General features: G+C 56.4%; 1 protein-coding gene across 2 annotated transcripts in view; it reads left to right on the top strand.

Annotated features, from left to right (window-relative positions):
- Positions 1–21,835, top strand: part of TCEA3 (transcription elongation factor A3) — a 34,201-nt gene extending 12,366 nt beyond the window's left edge. The window contains exons 2-15 of one of the 2 annotated variants that reach the window (XM_075908669.2): positions 728–790; positions 2,534–2,639; positions 3,946–4,108; positions 4,639–4,704; positions 6,839–6,907; positions 8,612–8,680; positions 8,934–9,023; positions 11,580–11,657; positions 12,391–12,545; positions 13,182–13,243; positions 15,967–16,116; positions 16,329–16,475; positions 17,606–17,677; positions 19,263–21,835. In XM_075908669.2, the coding sequence (XP_075764784.2) occupies positions 728–790; positions 2,534–2,639; positions 3,946–4,108; positions 4,639–4,704; positions 6,839–6,907; positions 8,612–8,680; positions 8,934–9,023; positions 11,580–11,657; positions 12,391–12,545; positions 13,182–13,243; positions 15,967–16,116; positions 16,329–16,475; positions 17,606–17,677; positions 19,263–19,271 (1,299 nt within the window). In that variant the 3' untranslated portion in view covers positions 19,272–21,835. The remainder of the gene's footprint in view (positions 1–727; positions 791–2,533; positions 2,640–3,945; positions 4,109–4,638; positions 4,705–6,838; positions 6,908–8,611; positions 8,681–8,933; positions 9,024–11,579; positions 11,658–12,390; positions 12,546–13,181; positions 13,244–15,966; positions 16,117–16,328; positions 16,476–17,605; positions 17,678–19,262) is intronic. The other variant, XM_075908671.2, reaches the window with a different exon arrangement.
- The last annotated feature ends 413 nt before the right edge of the window (positions 21,836–22,248 follow it).

Genomic DNA, 22,248 nt, shown 5'->3' with positions numbered 1-22,248 from the left:
CCATCTTCTGCAGTCCGAGTGCCCGAGTGGGGAACAGCCCTGACAGTCACAAAGTCAGGAACTGAATAGCACCTCCTACCCCAACCACTGGGCGACCCTTCCTCTCCTGGTGGGAGAATAGAGACACAGGAGAAAATGAACGTCCATGCAAAGTCATGCCACTAGCTTTCTGGGCGTTGGCTGGTGTAGCTAGCAATAGAAATTTGGCACACGGCCAATGAGATAAGCTGGGGGGGAGGGGGTTCAGAGGCCTGGGTGTTTCAGGACGGCCTTGAGGTTAAAAAGGTTCGCTTGATTCAACTCCAGCTCTGCTACTGTGTCCCCGTTTGAGTTTGGGCAAGTTACTTCATGTCTCTGGGCCTTGGTGCCCATCTCCAGAGCAGCAACGAGGTTTTCTTTCTCCCACCTGCTTGGCTGGCTTCTCTGCGCTCTTTGGGTTTGTCTCTTCCTACGTGTCTGTGCAGTGTCCGGCCCAAAGGGGTTCCCAATCTCGGTCAGTGCCTGGAGTGGTCCGGGGTTGAAATAAAGCCGCCTTTTCTTGGTGGCCCCAGCTGCGCTCTGCACGAAGCAGCAGAGGTGTTACAGAGAGCAGAATTTGGCCTGGGGAGGACAGGTTGGAACAGGATTTTCCCACCACCTCTGGGCACCCTCTGAAGCAGAGCCTGTATCCAGGGGTGGTTTTCAGCGCTGCCGATTCAGGGCTTACTGAAGCTTTGGTTTGACCTAGGAGGGAGCTCTCGATCTGCTGAAGGAACTGAACAGCTACACCATGACCATCCAGCTGCTGCAGGTGAGGGGTGTGTGTGGAAGAGAGGGTGGTGTCCATAGCTCCAGCCAGCATCTCATGGGCTTCTTGGAGCTGAAGCGGAGCAGTGCAAAGGGAGGTAACCTGGAATCCAGAGTATGTTAATTCACGGGTAAGCTCCACCTACTTGGTGCGGCGCTTCACTCCCCTCTAACTGAGGCAAGGCCGACTAGTGCTCGCTGAGCCAACTACAGCCTGGGCTAAGGGAGCAAGGCTTTTTAGCTGGGGCAGGTACGGCCTCCTGGAGAGACCCCAGGTTCAGTTCCCGTGGCTGACAACCCCCCCCCCCCCCCCATGCGGTGGTGTCGAAAGAGCCCTTCAATCCACTTGAATTCAGGTCATTGCTTTCCAGAGGCTTTTTAAACAGAATGTAGGGCCGGGCATGTCTTTTCTTTCCCAGTAAGGACAGCACTAGAGAGAAGGAATCAGGGCGTAGCTCCTCAGTGGAGAACGGTATATCACAGCTGCAAGGGACTTGGTCATTTTCAGCGACCAGCCCCTAGATGACTGCTCTTGCTGGCGGGAGGGAGGGGGAAGGAGAGAGGGTCCTCCCCCGGTCACCTGTTCATCCAAGACTTGCTGGCGGGAGGGAGGGTCCACCCCAGGTCACCAGTTCACCTGAGATATTTCAAAAGCAAGCTGTGATTGTCCTAGGGATGTAACCCACTAGTCCCTTAACTAGTCATTTGCCAGTGCTAAGGGGAGCCAGCTTAAAAGTCAGTCCCCCCCAAACACATCTCCGTGGGGGGCAGGGGATGTAGGGGGGTAGCGGGGACCAGGTGCTTCCTGGCTCATCCTGATTCCCGGTTCATGCCCAGTCCCAGACGCTGCCCCTTAATATATTTAAAAAGCAGAAGCACAGGGGGGTGGGGGGGGGGGGGACACGGCGCGAGCTGGGAAGGCTGATTCCTGGCTTTTGGTGGGTCCCCCCCGCTGTGCACCAGCCTTTGACATGTATAAAGAGCCAGCAGGGTTTATACATTTAGAAGGCTGGTGCGCGGTAAGGGGAACGGGGTCGCCCATCCGCTGCGCTTCTACTTTTTAAATGTATTAAGAGTCTGCTGGCTCTTAATCCATTTAAAAGGCAGAGCCGCAGCGGGGTTACCTCTCAGGCCCGCGAGCTAACCCTGCTGTGGCTCCCCCGCCTATTGACTAGTCGATGGAAATTCCATCAACTAGTCGATTAAACTAAATTTAACATCCCTAGATTGCCCTGAGCTGTAATCTTGTCCCTGTCTGGGTCTCTCCTCCGTCTGGGAAAGCAGGCGGCAGCGAGCGCCTACTCGCAGGAATTCTCCTGATGTGTTCCTTTAGGCCCCCACCAGAAGAAGGAGGAGCCATATCAGTTTCTATCCATCCATTGTTGTATTTATTAATCATCTTTATTGTTTCTGTTATTGTCACATCTACTTGTCCAGTCAAGGACGAGGGTTCCACTGTGCTAAGTGCCGGACAAACACAACACAAAAAGATAGCCCCTGCCCATGGCACTTACCTGGCCCCTGTTGCTGTAACATTTAAACACCTCCCCACCTCCTGGGAGGCAGGGCAGTCTATTATGCCCATTATACAGCTGGGGAAACTGAGGCACGGAGCAACTAAGTGATTTACCCAAGGTCTCACAGGGTCTCTGCAGTAGTGAGTGCACCACTGCGCTACCTTTCCTCTCTGTTCTTCTTTCCTCTTTGATCTGCTTAATCACAAACATCCATCCATTTGTGCTCCCAGACCACGAGAATTGGTGTGGCTGTTAACACTGTCCGGAAGCAGTGCTCGGATGAGGAGGTGGTGGCCCTGGCGAAAATCCTCATCAAGAACTGGAAACGGCTGCTAGGTGAGCGATCCTGAGGCTGCCGCCGCCTCACTAGTAAAATGCTAGTGGTCCCAAAACCTCGCTACACCCTTTGGTTCTACACAGACCTCACAGTCCCACATCCCCGGGATTCAAGGAGCTAATGGGCCAGGGGGTTGGTTTTAATTTGTCAGAGGGGTCATTTGGTGACTTATTGGTGAGACGATCAGGACAGAGCCGTGGCCAGGTCATGTGTGAGCGACTCTAAGCCATGCTACTGTACTAGCTCTGGTTTTCAGGGCAGCTCAGGGTGTGCACTCACGAACCACAATAATGCCTGTGTCCCCAAAACACAGCAGATCCCAAAGAGCTGCCCAGCTTTTATGAATTTACCCTCTCAGTCCACCTGTGAAGCAGGGCGGTGCTGTTAGAGAGGGGAAACTGAGGCACGGAGGCTATGTGACTGTCCATGGTCACCCAGGGAGTCCATGTCAGAGCAAGAAATTGGCCCCAAGTCTCCCGTTCCTTCTCATGGTGCAAACCTACCCTGCTGTTTCAACTTGTACGTCCACGTTCATGTTCTGCTCGCGCATGCAACTCATCCCTGACCTAGGGACCTCTTAGCTGGGCCAGTCCTGGTTCCCCAGGCCTGGCACCAAGCCTGAGCTGCTTGATGTTCCTGTCCTGGAGCTGTACACAATCCTGCCAGCAGAGTTCCCCGTACTGTCAGCTGGGCGCTTGTGCAGCTGTTCAGGAGAGATTCCAATGGCACCCAGCTGATTAGCAGAGCACCACCCCCGAGGTTTTTTGTTTCTGCATGTGGTGCACATTGGCACGTCTTGGTGCACGTAGAAAAATGTATTCCGCATGGATGGAAAAGATTAGCGGGGACATCACCTGCCAGGCCAATCCTGACCTGAAACAAGCAACCCCGTCTCTTCTAGTTGGTGGCCTAGCCCCAGTGGCCATTGGAACCCAAGTCTCAGAAGCAAACAGGCTAATGCACTGACCCTCTGGGCCACCGTGCCCCCGGTAGCAATGGGTTGGATTCTGCAGGTCCTCAGGCTGGCTTCTGCAGATCAATGTACGTTAGGAGTGACGGCACCATTGGGGCTGGAAAGGCGGAAAATTACTGTAAGGAAGATCTGGACCAGGCCCTTTATAACCCTGCTCTGAATGTCCAAGGGGACCACTGAGGGAACTTCCCCAAGCCGAGTGCTCATGAGTTGTTTGTTTTTTTCCTAGCTGGTATGAAATTATCACCAGCTTGGTGACTAGACGTGCCCTTCCCCCACCTCACATTTTAGTTGCAGCCAGCATCTGTGACAACCTATTCTGTTCTCTTTAGAGTCCTCGGAGACCCCGAAGAGAGACAAGACCTTGGAAGGGCAAAAGAATAAAAAAGAAAAAAGTCTCGACTTTCCCAGCTGGCAGCCTGATGAGGCGAATTCCCATCCAGTGAAACTCTGCCAAAGCCCAGCCGAGAAGCACAAGGAAAAACACAAAGAAAGGTGCGAGCTGCCCACTGGGGTTCTTGGACCATCAGGCTTTTTGTAAGCAATAGGGCTGTGTCTACACTGGCCACTTATTCCGGAAAATCAGCCGCTTTTCCGGAATAACTTGCCAGCTGTCTACACTGGCCCCTTGAATTTCCGGAAAAGCACTGACGATCTAATGTAAAATCATCAGTGCTTTTCCGGAAAAACTATGCTGCTCCCGTTCGGGCAAAAGTCCTTTTCCGGAAAACTGTTCCGGAAAAGGGCCAGTGTAGACAGCAGAGATTTCTTTCCCACAAAAAAGCCCCGATTGCGAAAATGGCGATCGGGGCTTTTTTGCGGAAAAGCGCGTCTAGATTGGCACAGACGCTTTTCCACAAAAAGTGCTTTTCCGGAAAAGCATCCTGCCAATCTAGACGCACTTTTTCCTAAAATACTTTTAACGGAAAACTTTTCCGTTATAAGCATTTCCGGAAAATCATGCCAGTGTAGACGTAGCCACTGTGTGTTGGTAACCTGCTGCACCTTTTCCCTTTCTTTTAAAGGGACTTCCCCAGTCATAAGGCTCCTCCTGGCTCAAAGAAACATTCTTCCGATCCAAAGCAGGACAGGTAAACTCCCCAACCTCCTTATTGCTTGGATCTGGGCAGCGGGCAAGGGGAAGACAGAATCATAGAATCATAGAGCTGGAAGAGACCTCAGGAGTCATCAAATCCAGCTCCCTACCCAAGGCAGGATCAGTCCCAACTAAATCATCCCAGCCGGGACTTTGTCAAGCCGAGACTTAAAAACCTCTAGGGATGGAGATTCCACCCCCTCCCTAGGGAACCCATCCCAGTGCTTCACCACCCTCCTAGGGAAATCGTTTTTCCTAATGTCCAACCTAGACCTCCCCTGCTGTAACTTGAAGACCATTGCTCCTTGATCTGCCATCTGTCACCACTGAGAACAGCCTCTCTCCGTCCTCTTTGGAACCCCCCTTCAGGAAGTTGAAGGCTGCTATTAAATCCCCCCTCACTCTTCTCTTCTGCAGACTAAATATGCCCAGATCCCTCAGCCTCTCCTCATAGGTCATGTGCTCCAGCCCCCTAATCCTTTTGATTGCCCTCTGCTGGACCCTCTCCAATGTGTCCATGTCCTTTCTGTACTGGGGGGCCCAGATTTGGACACAATACTCCAGACATGCTGTTGTGTGACTTATTTTCCAGCCTGTTGGGTGAGGATACCTATGGCACTGCCTGCAGGTGGAACTGCCCACAGGACCCTCCTTACCCAGACGCAAAATACACAGCTGCATGGGGCACCATCAGGGTTGCCAGGTGTCTGGTATTTTCAGAATTTTTCCCCAGCCAGGAGGCGAAAATGCCGGGCACCTGGCAACCCCACAAATACTCAGCACCCGGCCTCCCCCCTTGGCCTCCAACACCCCCAGTACCCTGGCCCCAGCCCCCATGCTTACCTGGTTCCCCAAGGCTGCCAGCACCAAATGGCTGCGGGACAAAAGACCTGGGTCTTAGTGCTCAACCGCTCCTCTGTTCCCTGCACTCACTCTTAAAGGGGACATGCTGTTTTAATGCTGTTTCATTTTCATTTTTTTTTATTTTTGGCTGCTTAAATCTTTGGAGTCCCTTTTTTTGTTTTTTGTTTTGCTCAACAACTTTGGTCTCTCCCCCCCTTTTTTTCCCCCTTCAAAATAATTTTTTCCCGGTGTTTTTTTTTTGGGGGGGGGGAGGGTGTTCAATATTTTTGTTTCAATCATCTGGCAACCCTAGGCACCATGGAATGCAGGGCACCAAATTGCCCCAAGTTTCATGGTGCCTGAGGCACGATATGCAGTGGGGCTAGCTTTGGTGGACAGCTCCATTCCCTGGCCAGCCCAGCAGGGCCATCCCTAGAGAGTGCAGGGCCTGGGGCAACCCCCTTCCACCCCCTCCCCAAAGCCCCTGTCTTAGCTTTGTTCTTCCCTTCCCCACCTCTTCCTGCCCCTCCTGGGCCTCTGCCCCCACCTCCACTCCACACCTGCTCCCAACCCCCTCCTCAAGCAGGGGCCCTGATGCCCTCAGCAGGAGTCGGGCCTGCCCCCACACTCCCTGGTGGCGGTGAGAAGCTGAGCGACCCGGTCCCAGCCCACTCCCAGCCATGTCGCTCTGTGCCCCACTGCCAGTGGGTAGGGGGGAGGGTGGTTCCACCCCTTCCCCAGGCCTCCTCCCCTGAGTGATGCAGCTGAGTGCCAACGGAGGGGAGCAAGCTGGGGCCTGGACTCCTATGTAGTTTGAATACAAGGGGTTGGGGCTTGGCCCATTGGTTGCTATTGGGCTTGTGGTCAGGGAGGCTGAGTTGTAACTCCACAGCGCCCTGGCCTGCTGCTCCGGGACTCTGGAGTGTGCTTTGCCCGGCTGCCTTGGGAGTAGAGCAGAGCACCCCAGGGAACTCTTAGTGCATCTTAGCAGGGCCCAGCCAGCTAGCGTGTGACAGGTCCACGTGCTGTTGCTTCACACCCCAGGCTGACACGCAGGGAGTCTCCGTGTAGACAAGCCCGTAGATGGGGGAAGCTGTCAGGGGCATGAGTGGAGAAGACCGAGAAATGAGGGGGGCATTTTTTTCCCCTTTCTTTCACCTTGTTTAGTACGTGGGGTTGGTGTTTAAGACAGAAAAAGGGGGGGGGGGGTGAAAATCGGATGTTGTAAAAATATAAAAATAGAACAGTGCTGGAAACCCCTCTCTGCAAACCCTCTTTCTCCCCAGGAAATCCAGCAAGTCCAGCTCTCATGCAGCAACCCCCAAGAGTCATTCTGCAGACTCCAAGCCAGACAGGTAGTTGCTGATATACCCACAAATCCTTTAGTTGGGGAGTAGCAGTTACAGGGCAGGGGTGACGTGAATAAGGTCACAGAGGGCTTGAACCCCTGTCCTCTTGCTTGCAAGGGTCTCAGATCAAGCTGGGACCAGAACCTGGAAGTTGTTCCTCTTCAAGGCTGAAATGACCTTTCTACAGGCACAAAGCTTTTATACCAGCATGAACGCATAACAATGCCCAGCTCTTTTAGGTAGCACCTTTCAGAGATTGATCTCCGAGTGGAGGTCAGTGTCATGCTTTTACAGATGGGGAAACTGAGGCACAGAGCAGTGCAGTGACTTGCCTGAGGTTACCTAGCAGGCCAGTGGCAGAGCCAGGAGTAGAACCCAGGTCCTTTGAGCCCTGGCCTGTGCTCTGGTTGCTGGGCACCTAGAAGGCAGACTGTGTTTCAGTCCTCCCTTTGTGGTCTGTCTGTACTATTACCGGTGCTGTTACCAAGACCCATTTGCCACGTGTGAGCGATACCATTCAGCAGTTTCCCAGGATCTTATAATCAGCGTTTGGCACTGTGGGGACAGCTAATTGCGCTGCCCAGACTATGTCCAATTGCAATAGCTTGGCTGCGGCCCGGGCACTTGTCTCCAAAACCGCTGTGAGCTCAGGACAGGTCTACAACAGCAACGTGCCCCTGGAAGGAGTCCAGCTGGAGCCGCCCCCAAATCCGTGAATTACCTGCCACGTTCCTTTGATTCTCCAGCCAAGCAGGGGAGAGCTGAGGCTGTCAAGTATTTCTCGACCCACAGAGATTCCGAGCCAGATTCCTGATGGACACGAAACTCTGAGAAGTATCTAGAGCAGGGCCTGCAGTTTGGCCGGTTGTAGAAACACAAGCGAGCTGGGACGTTCCTAGCTGGATCGCAGTTCAGAATTCTGCCAAGCTCGTGGCTGGTCCCAGGGTGTCAGCTGGGGAGATCAGATCTCTGCTCCGGTGGGACCGTCTCATTCTGTGTGATTGCCCATTGGTGGAAGGACTTTCTGTCCTGGAGAGGGAAGAGGGCCGGGGTTTGGCTCGTTAATTACATGGGAGATGGTGGATTTCTCCGAGGCCGGATGTCTTGCTGAAAGATCTGTTGTAGCAGCAACAGGAATTCTGGACATGTGCAGAAATGGTAGGGTGAGCTTCTCTGGCCTGTGTTACGCAGGAGGTCACACGACACCAGAATAGTCCCTGCTGGCCTTAAAATCTATGAACATGGATGATTTGAGTTATTCTTATGCTTCACATTTCTCAAATGAATAGTTAAACCCTCAGAAACTCAGGAGTCCTGTCTGCCAGCCTCCCACTCTAACCATTCATCTGTACTGCCTCTCAGAGCTGGGAACAGAATCCAGGAGGTCCTGACTACAGGCATTTTGCTCTAACCACTAGGTGATGCTGTAATGGCGAGGCCGGGGGGACTGACTCATGCTTGAGTTCTCCAGTTGAATTGGGGATGTGACGAACCTGCTGTTTGCTGGTGGTTGACTGGGTGGGGGAGGAGTCCCCGTCCATGCCGGGGTCTGTGGATGACGGGTCAATGGGGAGGAAGCGCCCCCACAGCTGGCACATGTCTCCGTGCAGCGGGTCCCCTAACAGATGTCAGCAAGGGGGGCTTGTGGGCCCAGTGCTGGGATTTCAGGTGCGCTAACCTCTCGCCCCTCTGTGTGTTTTCCCTACGAAGGGAGGCCAGCGACTGCAGGGCCCTTCCCGCTGCCTCTAAAAAGTTCCACTCGGACGGCAAGAAGGAGAGGTAGGTGTGTGGTGGCCCGTTTGGCTTCTCAGTCTCTGGGGGAGCAACGTGCCCAAAACAAGGCATCTTCCGTCCGCCGCGGCCTGCTCTGCACGCAGTCAGCGGCCTTTCTGCATGGCCCCTGGCAAGGCCGGGGGAGGATTCCCTCGCTAGGGATTTTCCCGGCCCTTGTGCCTCTCAGGTTCTGTGGGAGTGTCCCTCCTGATTCTCTGCACTTTGGGACACGGCCCTTCCTCCCCCGCTTCTCTTTCAGGAGAGACTCTGCAGACTCCAGAGCTTCCACCGTCACCACTGCCTCCTCCTCGGCCTCTTCCTCCCCTCAGAAGAGACCGTCGGTGGAGAGGTAAAGGGGAGGCGCGTTCTTCCAGCCAGCCCGCTGAGGGCTGCCATTTCACCCGGCTCCCTCCTAGAGCCTCCAAGGAGGGATCCTGGGGCCTGGCAGGGGATGCTTGTTCCTAGTGCGCTATGGAGCTCTGGGCCCCGGCTACTCCCTCGCCGGGACGGGCCCCGTCTCCAGAACTGGCGCAGGCAGATGAGCTAGAGAGTGTCTGGATGGAGGTTCCTTGTCAGAAGGCTCTTGGCTACCGTGTGGCTGGGCACCACGCAAAAGCCTAGAAAGAGCTGGAGGAGGCAGGGATGCTGTGGGGCTGGCATGCAGGTCCTCCCGGGGGCTCTGTCTCTCGCGGCAGAGCTGAGCTCTCAGCCAGCAGGAGGCAGTAAAGCTCACATGGGCCTTGCTGAGTGGGGGGGCGGCCGATGATCTCGTGTGTCCCTCTGTGCGCTGGCTGGGGCTGCGGGGCTGCTAACTCGTGGTGCAGACCTTTGGGCTTGGGCTGGAGCCGGCGTGTTGGGAACCCTGTGGGGCGTGTCCCGAAACCCAGGGCCCAAGCCAAGCCCAGATGTCTCCACTGCAATTTTACAGCCCCATAGCTGGGGAGTGGGGGATGGAACTAACTTCAATTTCTTAGCGGTACTGTCCTATCACAACCCTCCCTGGGGGATGGGGTCAGGTCTGGGGGGTTGTGATGGGACAGGACCTCTAAGAAATGTAAGTGTGGGATGGCTTGTGGTGGGGCTCAGGGCTGGGGGAGGGGCTGGGGATGTGGGGGGTGCAGGACTCAGGGCAGGGAGTTTGGAGGTGCAGGGGGCTCAGGGCTGGGTGTAGGGAGGTGAAATTTAGATTCATTGGCTAATTGAATAGTCGATGCAGTTTTCACCAACTATTTGATTAGTCAATAAGGGCGCTTCCGCCTTTGAAGTGTAGGAACAGCCATAGGGCCGTTGCTACGCTTCAAAGGCAAAAGCGCTGTGGGGAGCGTGGGGCCAGCGGGGGACTCAAACTGTCCCTGTTGGCCCCGTGCGCCCCGTGGAATTTCAAAGCAGCAGTGCCGCATGGAGCCTGGGGACTCGGAGTCCCCAGCTGACCCTGGGCTCCATGCAGCGCTGACGCTTTGAAGTGCCCCCTCGTCTTCCCTTCCTCCCCCGTTGCTTCCTCTTTCTGATAGAGGCAGCAAGGGCGGGGGAGCAAGTAGTCAACTAGTCGTTCACATCCCTAGTAGGGACGGAGCTCAGGTGGGGGATGGGGATGTAGGGGGTGCAGGAGTTAGGGCAGGGAGTTTGGAAGGGCAGGAGGTGGAGGGTGCTGGAGTCCTAGTGGGGTAAGAGGAGGAGTCCGGGCAGGTGGGTGGATGCGGGGCTCAGCCTGAGCCCTGCGGATCTGCTTTATATCCATGGGTATCCGCAGGCATCCACGGCTCATTTTTACAGCTATAGATGCAGGTACACATTTTGTATCTAGAACCCTACACACACGTTGGATATCCATGGCTCATTTTTGCAGATACAAGTGTGGAAATGTTGTATCTGCACAGGGCTGTAAGCTCAGGGCAGGGGGCTCGGGGTGGAGGTGGGGAGCTCAGGGCTGGGAGTGCGGCCACTGTGCAGCTCTGATGGCCAAGTTCCAGGGCGACGGGGACTGTGCAGCCCGGCTGGCCTACACCGGGACTGGCCAGAGAGGTAGGGACTGTGCAGCCCGGCTGGCCTACACCGGGACTGGCCGGAGAGGTAGGGACTGTGCAGCCCGGCTGGCCTACACCGGGACTGGCCAGAGAGGTAGGGATTGTGCAGCCCGGCTGGCCTACACCGGGACTGGCCGGAGAGGTAGGGACTGTGCAGCCCGGCTGGCCTACACCGGGACTGGCCGGAGAGGTAGGGACTGTGCAGCCCGGCTGGCCTACACCGGGACTGGCCGGAGAGGTAGGGACTGTGCAGCCCGGCTGGCCTACACCGGGACTGGCCGGAGAGGTAGGGACTGTGCAGCCCGGCTGGCCTACACCGGGACTGGTGGGGGCGGTGGGCATGGAGCAGCCCAGCAGGCTTAGCATTGGAGCTGCCCAGGGGAGTGGGGACCGTGCTGCCTGGCCAGCGCAGCACCAGGGCTGGAGTCTGTGCCTGGCAGTCCCTTGCTGGTGCACTACACTGGGCGCATCGGCTTCCTTTCACCTTTCCCAGAGCTGGGCCTTGTGAGTCCAAGCCAGCGGCCACAGGCCAGCCGCGGGTGTTTCACTGCCAGGCAGACATGCCCCAAAAGACCAAACACCCTTCCCCCAGGACTTGGGAGGCTTTGTGTGCAGGCCGTAGAAGGTTGTAACCTCAGATCCCACCATGCACATGAGCCAACACCAGAGCAAGTTGGTGGAAGAACGCTTGCTGCATTCAGTGGTGGTTGGGGCAGGCCGCTAGTTCTGAGCGTTTGAGATCCCTCCTGACAATCGGTTGTGGAGACCCTGCCCATCTCCGTGGGGTTACAAATCCGTGGCTGGGGTCACCAGAACAACCTCAGCCCTGGTTTCTCTGCTGGCATCACCAGCACTCTTATTTCTCCCTGTTTCAATTCCAGGAGGCCCTCGACCGGCTCCAACCCAGCGGCCTCTCCCACCAGCTCTCGGAAGAGCTCCAGTGACAGCAGAGAGGAGAGGTAGGGGACGGTGGGACAGCCTAGAGAAGATGACGCTGGAGGCCATCCGCGCTCAGTGGCCCAGAGCTTAGAGCTACTGGGATTCAGGAGAGCTAGGTTCAAGTCCCTGTCTGCTACCGGTTGTCTGTGAGACCTTGGGCAAGTCACTTAGGCCTAGATCCTCCAAAGGCACCTGACTCCTATGGAAACCAATGGGAGGGTGGCACTTAAACACCTCAGAGGATCTGAGCCTTCATCTCTCTGTGCCTCAGTTTCTCATCTGTAAAATGGGGATAAGAGCCCTGGGGTACCCAATTAAAAGATGCAGGGCGGCCAAATTGTGAGGTCTCGGCTCGTAAGGGAATGGTGGGAAATTCCCAGCATGGATGGATCTTGCCAAGGCCTGCGAGCAGAAGAGGGGAAGACTGTCGGAGACGTGTGCAGGCCAGTGGGGACCGATGGAGTTTGCAGGTGGGTTAGTGGGTGGAGACAGACCCATTGCAGCGTGGGATGGAGGGGTGGGGCTTGGAGGTCTGCAGCCACTCCCTGTGCACGGGAGAGACGTACCTGGGGACTGCAGCTGGCCAGTGTGGGGCAGAGAGGGTCCAGGGCAGCGGACGTAGGTGTCACACTGAGGGACCCCGTGCCCGTGAAGATGCTTCAGTGGGTGCCGGGAGCCCCTCAGGCTACGGCTAATGGGGAAGGTGCCTCATCATGGGGCTGCCTGTGGTGACGTCCCGTCTCCTCTCTCCAGAGCCAGCAGCACCAAACCCAAAGCCGAGACGCCCAGCAGCCCCTCCAGCCCCACGTTTGCGCCGACCATCTGCTTCCTGGCGTCTTGCTACCTCACAGGAGACTCGGTCAGGGACAAGTGCATCGAGATGATCTCCGCTGCCCTGAAAATGGACGGTGAGAGGGGGCCGGGACAGCTCGCAGGCAGGACTGATTTCAAGGTCTCCCTTGTGCTGTGGAGGGCGGGTCGGAGTAGGCACGAGGGGCTGGGATTGTAACACAAATAGGAGCTGGGCACTTGGGCAGCTTTGGAAAACCCAGCGAGGAAGAACACTGGGCCAGATTTCTTGGCTTCCGCCAGGTCGCCCCTTTCCACGCCCTGTGGTCTCTGTGCAGCCTGCATACACTGTGTCGCTTGCTCACTGGGTTTAACACAACCCAGTTGTTGCACTGCCTGCGGGCCAGCCCTTCTCAGAGCAACCCTACCATAACAAAGCAGTGTGTGCGGCCTGGAACACATAAGCCACCCTAGAACAACAGACCTTGCGAAGAAATTTAGGACAATCGTTTGTTTGTGGCTCGGGAGCGACTCTGCATTAACAAGCTGACGGGTGTGGCCCTGGGGCACGTTGACAACCCTGCGAGAACGAACCCGGCGGGATAAAAATCATTCGGGTTCTGTGTCAAGTGGTTATACCAATAATGAATGAATTCTTTGGATTCTGCTTGGATGGAGCCCTTTGTACTCCCCAGCATGTGCTCCGGGTTCAGACGCGCGTTTAACCCCCTTCTCTTTCGCTCCCTCTGCTGCAGATGATTACAAACAGTTCGGCGTCAACTGTGACAAGATGGCCTCTGAAATCGAAGATCATATCCTTTGCCGGCCTTGCCGCCAGGGGCTGAGCCTGAACCCAAGGGCAGCCCGGCTCCGCTTGGCCTGGTGGGGGTGGGCGGGCTTGAACCTCGGGTCTCCCCCACTGCCGTTAGCTGGATGTAAATTAACAAAGCCGATGCCTGTCCAGGGCTCCGGAGGGCCGAACGCACCACGGACCGTCCTGTGAGCCCCAGCGTCGGTTCAGACGGAAATTAGCAGGGGCTTAGCCAGGCTCCTTCCCCTTCCCCCCTCCCCCAGCACCTCTCACCCAGCAGTGCCACCGATCAGCTCCTCTGCCTCCCTCCCACCCGGCCCGAGCAGCTGTTCTGTGGCGAGCTGGAGATGCTGGGAGGGAAGGTAGGAGTGGGGATGGGGAGCTCTTGGGAGAGGGGGCACAAAGTGGTGGAGGAGGGGGAGTGGGGGCGTGGCCTGGGGACTGTCAGTCACCGTTGCCAGGTGAGGGGGACGTCGGTGTCTATGTATCCCACCACCCAGGCTGCTGTGGCTTGGCTGCGGTTGTTGTTCAGCTAGCTGTGATGGAGACTGGCTCAGGGGTGGCTCCGCATGCTGCACTCACACCTCTGTGCAGCGCAGCCAGACCCGAAACCGGCGGGGGGGCGGGGGCTGGTAGCCCGGGTCCCACTCAGGCTGGCACTGCAGCTGGGTTGGCAGTTTCAAAGATAAAGGCCCTTTGCAAGCCGGCAGGGCAGTAACCCCAAGACCAACTTCTGCCATGGATTTCCGAAGTGGCGCGGTGGTTGGCGGCGGGGGTGTGCCCGGTGCTGTCCCCATTCTGCAGACAGCTGGCACCGCAGAAGAGACGCCTTGATTTGTAAGCAGAGGCGCCCCGCCAGGGTTACTGTCAACAAAGCACAGTCCTGGCTCCCCAGATCAGTGTGTACAGGGGCCCGACGCAGTGGCCTGAGTGAATGGCAGGGCTTTCCATCCCCCCCTCGGCTGGCCAAAGACACCCCCATCCGGCCCTCCTTTTATAGACTGATTCAAACAGGTTCCACCAGGCTCCTCTTTTGTGGTTAGTTACCACTCTTCACCTTGTACCCGGTGGTTCGATCAAAACATCCGTATCCATCACCCCGTCCTCCCCTTCTCTTTCAGAGGGGTGAGTGTGACCCTGGGTCACCTTCGGGGAGTGTGTTCACACGTGAGCCCGCACGGGGGGGTCAGGGGCTACCCTTCTGGAATATGCGTCCGTGCATGTCTGTGCCCAGCAGTGGGTGGGGTTTCGCCATCAGGCATGTTTTGTAACAGGGCCTGGCTTGTGCTCAGCACCTGACTTGTGCTAACTTTGCTTTGTGCAGTAGAAAGAGAGAGAGAGTCTGAAACATGAGGCTGAGCTACAGGAGGGGTCACACCTTGCTGATACAAAGTAGATTGCAGCAGTGTGGCTGCTAGTAGGCCAGGCTCCTGTACTGGACAGAGACTGGCTACAGAGCCTCCTTCCCAGGGAGACCCACCAGACACCTTCATTGCAACATCCATAGGGGCTCTAGGGATGAAAGGCTGGGAGAGGTATGTCCTGCACGTCGCCACCTGCTGGCTGAGTGATGCACTGAAGCTTAGCCTTCCATTCTACCTGCAGCATGGTAGTGGATTGGGGGGCAGCAGGGTGAAGTAGAAGTTAAGTGGCCTGGCTTCTCCTGCAGCCGTTGTGGAGGAGAGGTTGTACCTGTTGTCGAGGAGAGGTTGTACCCGTTGTCGAGGAGAGGTTGTACCTTACAGGGTTTGGGAAGTTGTGTGTAACAGACAAGTGATTAGAGACAAAAGGAAGGACAGGATCCCGCTAGCAAAACGTTCATGATTTCAACAGAAACAGGGCTGGCCCCAAAGTCACTGGTCTCCGGTACACGCTCAAATCTCAGCCCAGGTTTAGTGAAGGTGACTCTGGGTCAAGGTTCCCTCGATTTTTCCAACCACGAGTGGAGTGAGTTTTGGCTTGTGCACCAATATTGAGGTGATGGGTGCTGGTTTGGACGTGTGCCACCGTGGCACCCCAGTTATTAACACACACACATTCCCAGCTGCTGGAGCAAACCCTCCCCCTCCCCTGCCATCTGGCATGTCCCGTTCCTGGCTGCCAGAGCAGACTGCCCCCTCCCCCCCTGCCATGCGGCATGTCCCATTCCTGGCCTCTAGAGCAGACATCCCCCCCACCATGAGCAGGTCCCGTTCTCAGCCCCAGAACAGGCCTCCTCCGCCCCCTCCCACACAGGAGCAGGCCTCCCTCCCAGCCATGCAACTGCAGCAGGTCCCAGCCCTCTGCCCCAGCAGCTCTCTCCCCATACCATCTCAGCTGGCCCCACCCGTCAGAGCAGATGCCTGTTCTCCAGAGAAGGTGGGTGGGGGAAGAGTTTTTGGTGCACGGCCATGCAGGCATGCACCTTAGCGGGAACTATGCTCTGGGTCTGTTTTCGAGGGAGCCAGGGTCCAGCCAGGGCTTGGCCTCAAAGCCATGGGAAACTGAGGAGGTTTGCCTGAGTTCTGGGGTTTTTTTGGGATCCAACCATCCAGAGCAAACCCCTGGGAGTTGGAAACCTTGGGAGAAGTTGCTATGAAGCCCTAGAGTGTGGCTCAGTTCTCTGGGTGTCCCAAAGCCCCGATGAACCTCTCTAAAGAGCCACTGATACCTTCACTGGTACCTTCATAACCCTCCGCTGCGGCACCCCATTATCCTCGGGCTCTTATTCCTTGACGGTGCCACATATCTTCCAGGAGCTGAAGAGCACAGACATGAAGTACCGCAACCGTGTGAGGAGTCGGATCAGCAACCTGAAGGACCCCAAGAACCCCAACCTGCGGAAGAACGTGCTGAATGGAGCCATCTCCCCCAGCCTAATTGCTAGAATGACAGCAGAGGTGGGTAACTGGGTGGGAGGCATGTGTGTGCACACGTGTGGGCATGTGTGTGTATGGGTGCATGCTCGTGTGTGTGCATGTGCACACGTGTGTACGTACACATGCATGTGCTGGAGAGACGCTTCCCGACGGACACTGGGAACCTGGGAGGGAGAAAACGGTCAGAGCAGAGACTCTCTGTAGCTCTGACCCGGGCGCTGTGACCATTGCAGGAAATGGCGAGCGATGAGCTGAAAGAGCTGAGGAACGCCATGACCCTGGAAGCCATCCGGGAGCATCAGATGGCGAAGACCGGGGGCACCACCACCGACCTCTTCCAGTGCGGCAAGTGCAAGAAGAAGAATTGCACTTACAACCAGGTTGGCACCGTGGGCAGGGGGCCTCCACCCAGAGCGAAGGCTTGGAGGGGACGTGACACTCCCAGCTGCAGAGAAAGGTCCCCCTATGCCAGGGTCAGTGCAGAGGGTTTGGCTGGCCCACTCGGACTTGCAGCAGGGTCAGAGGATGCCAGGGGCTCGGAGCTAAGGCCTCTTAACCGCTTGGAACTACAGCAGGGTCCTGCTGATCTGCATCCCCCCTGCTCCCTGTCGAACGGGCTCCTTCCCCTTCGACTTTCTCGCCTTCAAGTCCTGCTGGTAAAGACTCTGATAGTCCAGGCAGGTTCTACTGTGCTGGGATGGGTCATGCCCTGCTCCCTTCAGAGGATTAGCTCAGGGATCAGAAGGCCAGCAGCTTCCAGTCAGGTTCATGCCCCCTCATGCCACTCGACCCCCAGGCTACATGTTTCCTTGGGGGCGGCCTAAGTGCGTACCCAGGCCTCTTGTGCCTCCACAGCTGGGCTGGAACTCCGGGGCCGAGCCGCTGCGAGGAGCAGAGGCAGCACGTGCAGAATGATCAGACATAAGAGGGAGGGAGGGGGAAGATAGAAGGATAGGGAGCAGGTTTAAAACTAATAAAAGAAAGTTCTTCTTCACACAGCGTGTAGTCAACCTGTGGAACTCCTCGCCAGAGGAGGCTGTGAAGGCTAGGACTATAATAGAGTTTAAAGAGAAGCTAGATAATTTCATGGAGGTTAGGTCCATAAAAGGCTATTAGCCAGGGGATAAAATGCTGTCCTTGGCCTCTGTTTGTCAGAGGCTGGAGAGAGATGGCAGGAGACAAATCGCTTGATCATTGTCTTCGGTCCACCCTCTCTGGGGCACCTGGTGCTGGCCACTGTAGGTAGACAGGATATTGGGCTAGATGGACCTTTGGTCTGACCCAGTACGGCCGTTCTTATGTTCTTAAGGAACTTTCCAAATTCAGGGGCTGGTTTGTGGTTTGGCGGGGGACAGAGTTTTGAGAAAGCTCCGGGGCGATCTCGTTGGCTCTACAAGGGTTCCCTCCCCTCTGCCCCATGCCCGTTCCCTCATCGCCTGGACCGTGGAAGGAATCAATGCAGACCCGTGCGTGCTCTCTGCTGAGTCTCCGTGGCTCGTTTTCTCTGCAGGTCCAGACCCGTAGTGCTGATGAGCCCATGACAACGTTCGTGCTGTGTAACGAGTGCGGGAACCGCTGGAAGGTCTGTATCCAGGGCTGTCCCTCGAAGGAGACAGAGCAGTTGCCCTAGGGGTTAAGTCCGTTTCACCCACACCCACCAGGGTGCTCTAGAATGGAGTGTCCACACCTCAGCCCCGTCTGCCATGCTCTAGAATGCAGCAGTCAGCTCTGGTTCCGTGCTCTAGAACAGCGTTTCTCAACCTTTTTTTATAAAGTACCCCTTAAAAAATTATAAGTACCCCCAGTACCTACAGTTTTCAGACACAACATTTTTTTCTACCGTTGCAACACATTTGTTCAAACAATTTAATCGTAGCCAGGCGAGCAATGAAATTTTTGGGTGTAAAAAGTACAAAAAATGCTGTAAAACTTCAAACAAAAATTCGGTTTTCTCCAAACTTCAGTTGTGTCGACGTATCCCTCCCCCCAGACTTCTCTCGAGCACCCCTAAGGGTACTCGTACCACTGGTTGAGAGACACTGCTCTAGGAGAGGGTGGGGAGGAACCTTTATTCCGTGGGGCTGGATCCAACCCCCAGCTTAATTTTATCTGGCCCGCGGCAAGTCTCTGCACCATGGGACGGAAGCCCTGAGCCTCGGTGAACCCTGCTGGGCTGGAGCCACATACCCCAGCTTGCTCCACCATGGGAAGAAAGTAGGGTGTCAGGTTGGTTGGCTATGCCTGTGGCCCGTAGGTGCAGGGGCAATCAGGGAAGCTCGGGTCTGAGAGTCCACATTCCACCCCCCCCCCCCCCCCCGCCTCTTGGTGCCACCCTTGCAACTCCCATTGGCCAAGAACCGCAGCCAATGGGAGCTGCGTGCACAGCCCAGAGCCACCTGGCCGCATGGTGGCTGCTTCCAGGAGCTTCGTGGGGCTAGGGCAGGGAGATCCTGCCCTAACCCTCCTGTGCTTCCAACTGGGAACCGCCAAGGTGAGCAGCACCCGGCTGGAGCCCTCACCACATCCTGAGCCCCTATTCTGCACCACAGCCCCCCTTCCAGGGCCTGTGCTCGCATCCTGAGCTTCCTGCTTCAGCCCTGAGCCCACTCCCATAGCCAAATTCCCTCCCAGACCCTGCACCCCAACCCCTTTCAGAACCCTGCTCCAGCACTACAAACCCCTCAGCCCCACCTGGAGCCCCCTCCCACACCCTGAGCCCCACATTTGTATCCTCACCTTGGAGCCCAAAGGAAGCCTCCCCCACCTCGCAGGGCTGTGGGAGGCCCATGACGGACTTTTTTCTGTGAGTCAGGGGCCCCCCCCCCTTTAGAAAAAAGGTTCCCCACCCCTGTTCTAGAATGTTCTAGCCACATTTCCCAGTGTGTTGAGCCCATCTGGTTGGTTCTGTGCTCTAGAACACTGCAGCGTCGTCGCTTCCCGCAACCGGGGATCTAGAACACAGCCCTGCCTGTGTCTCGTGTGCTCTAGAACTCAGTGCTCAGTTCCATCCTCCCCGCAACCTAGACCACACCAGCAGCTTTCTAACCCTCTCGCGAGCCCACGTCCTGAGGGGCGCCTGGTCTCTGTAGTGGTGTTAAGCAGCTGCCTGTGGCCCCGTGGGAAAGTCCTCGCTAACGTGTTCCCTCCTCTGTGGGCTTGTCTTCCAGTTCTGCTGAGGCCGCCTCCGGACCACCAGCGGAGACGCTGCAGCCTGACAGCGAAGGAAAATCTCTGACCATCCAAATTTGAAAATGGGGGTGGGGGAGGGGAGGGGAAGAGAAGTAACTTGTCGAGAGAGGAGCTGCAAGTCCCTCCCTGTTGGCTCCCGAGAATGTAATGAGGATTCACTCTCTGGCTGGGGGAGGGATTGTTTGGCAAAAGCCGGGGGGTAGGGGTACCCGAGCCTCCAGCCCGCAAGGTGCAAGGCCAGGGTGCCACATTAGGAGACTCTGCTGTGGTGATGTATATATTGTGACTGGAGTTACCATTGGACCTGAGGCGGGAAGGACCTACTGGGTCGTTCCAGCCCCCGAAGGAAGCAGCCTGTGCTTGGAGCGGGATGGGCAGGTTTCCCCTGGGCTCTTTCCAGAGGCTTTGGGGTGTTCTCTAAGCTCCCAGCCCGTCGTCTAGCAGCAGCCGAGCTGCAGAGGCGCCCACCCCCGGCACAGGCGCCTTTCCCTTTCGTTGCCCGGCGTAAGCTGAACCCGGTTTGTTTTGATGAGCCGGATGCTCCCCGGTCTCAACGGCCTGTGTCAGTCTGGGCGGCGACGGGGAATCTCCCATGGGGACGTTGCTAAGAAAATGAGGCTTTCCGAATCCCGGGCGGTGTTTGCTTTCGGAGGCAGAGGCTTCCTGCCCAGGGCAATCCACAGTCAGGTTTGTCTCCTTAGGGGAGAGGCGGGGGGCATCTCCCATCTCTCCCTCTCCTCCTCCCCCCCCCTCCACTCTGCTCCGGCTAAGCACAACTTTCCAGGGCTGTCAGCAGCAGTCCTCGCACAAGCCACCAGGGGGCACTGAAAGCCCATTGCACTGGACAGCACCCTGGAGTCCTGCTGGTGACCTCCCAGGTCTCGCGGCTGGCGCTGCCAGGGGCCTGCGCAGCTTCCGGCATTTGTGTGTGTTTCTTACAGACTTAATTCTAATGCTACACTTACGGGGCCCCCGAGCAGTTCTCCAGCACAGTTATCACTCAGCTCCCTGTGGATTCACCAGGCTGGAGGGCTGCTGGGTGGTGTGCGGGTGAGGGGGTTTCCGTGGGGTTGAAGATGGCTGGGTGATCAGGGTGCAATACATGGGAGAGGAGGCAGACGGTTGTCTGTACGGGGGGGTCGTTTTCCGAGTGTGGCCATGCCTCTGAGGCACAAAACCCCCCCTTGCAAAAGCATGTAAGGGTGTGTCTGCACCGTTACTTGGAGATAACACGTGTTATTTCGAAATAACAATGCGAGCGTTTACACGGCCAGTCTGTTATTTCAAAGTAATTTCGAAATAACGGACGGCTTATTCCGAAATCTGTCAACCTCATTCTGCGAGAAATAACGCCTCTTCTGAAATAGCTATTTCGAAAGAAGGCGTGTGTAGACGCTCCACTGCTGCTATTTCGAAATAGCCCCTCCCCAGGGCTATTCGAAGTTATTCCTCCCCTTCTGGGGCTCTACATCGAGATAGCATGGCTACATTAGGGGAGCCGGCCTCGGACTCATTTTGAGGCTTCCCTGCAGTGTAGACGTGCTGTTTCGAAATAAGCTATTCTGGAATAGTTTATTTCGAAATAGCCAGGCAGTGTGGACGTACCCTAAGGGACTAGAAGATTGTCAACAGAGGGAGCCGGGCTGCCTTTAACCCCTCCTCCCAAAGGGCATTTTGGTGGCACAGCCCCGGATCATTAATCCTCTGTCCAGCCAGCGAGGGCTTTCCTGCCCTTCGGCGAGAAATCCATTGAATGACACCGAGTTCCTGTTTTAAAACCACCCACCTTCCTTTCCTGCATGAGAAGGTAGGAGCTGAAGGCTCTGGAACGAGGGATGCAAAGTTAGGGCTTTACCTGCCCCCATTCCTGGGCGTCAATTTTTCCCAATGGTGACTTGTTTCCTGAGGACTGGGTATTGCACAAAGCCGGGACTCCTGTTCCCTGCTATCCTTTATCCTGGAACCTGAGTTCTCCCGTATTGCAACCTCCCCCATCCCTGCCAAGCTCCGTTACTCTTTGTTGTAAATAATTGTGCCCTTTCGTAGCCTTTGCGTAGCCTGATTTCAGGGGGGGTTGGCCATGGGAAACTCCTGGCAAGGGAGGCTGTTCTTAACGGTGCGCCTGACCCAAGTGGAGCAGGAATCCCATGGGGACGTTGTTACTCGGAGCCACCTCCTAGCTTCAGCCCCAGACTTGTAATCACTCTGAACTGGGGAGATTTCTGAGCTTCACCTAGTGAGAATGGAACCCCCTGGGCCCCGTGCTCACAGGCTGGGCGAGCATTTCGGATGGGGTGGAGGAGGGCCGGGGTGGGGACAGAGTGTCAGAGCTCCTGCCACTTCAGGCTCAGGGTGCAAGCTGCGTTGGGCCTGCCTCCTCTCATCCTGTCTCCACCAGCTAGAGCCGCAGGGCCCCTCCCCGCCAAATGCAGCATGTGGATCAGCCGGCTTTGTTTTTTCTCGTAGGCAGAACGTGTCCCCGCTCTGCCCATAAAGGGGGGTGAAAAGGGGAAAAAAATCTCCAGTTAGAGCAATAAAGGTGTAAAAAGAGCCGGCTGGGAGCCTTGCTTTCTGATCCCGGCATGCTGGGGACTTAGCTATAAACCTCTCTCTCCTGCCTTTCTGCTCAAGGCCCTTCACCAGCTGTGTATAGACCAGGCCTGGGTAAAATGCAGGCTGGATCCAGCCCGCCAAGCCATAGGATCTGGCCCACAGAGACAGTGGGGAACCCCAGGCAGGCTCCCCAGCTTGCCCTGCAGCCCTGCGCCAGGCAGAAACGTGGCTCGCGAGGCTCCGTTTCTGTTTTGAAACTGGAGTGGAGGGGCGAAGTTTTAGGAGCCACCCCGACCCCAGCACATTCTCATTGGCTGGGGACTGCCAGAAACTGGCCAATGTGAGCTCCTTATTGGAGTAACAGGCAGCCAAGAAGAACCACGCCCCCTCCCTTGGGCTCAGTTATTCATG

This window comes from Pelodiscus sinensis, chromosome 26 (genome assembly GCF_052426305.1).
Source record: "Pelodiscus sinensis isolate ZL-2025 chromosome 26, ASM5242630v1, whole genome shotgun sequence".
Taxonomy (NCBI): domain Eukaryota; kingdom Metazoa; phylum Chordata; order Testudines; family Trionychidae; genus Pelodiscus; species Pelodiscus sinensis.
This window is presented reverse-complemented; position numbering and strand designations above follow the sequence as displayed.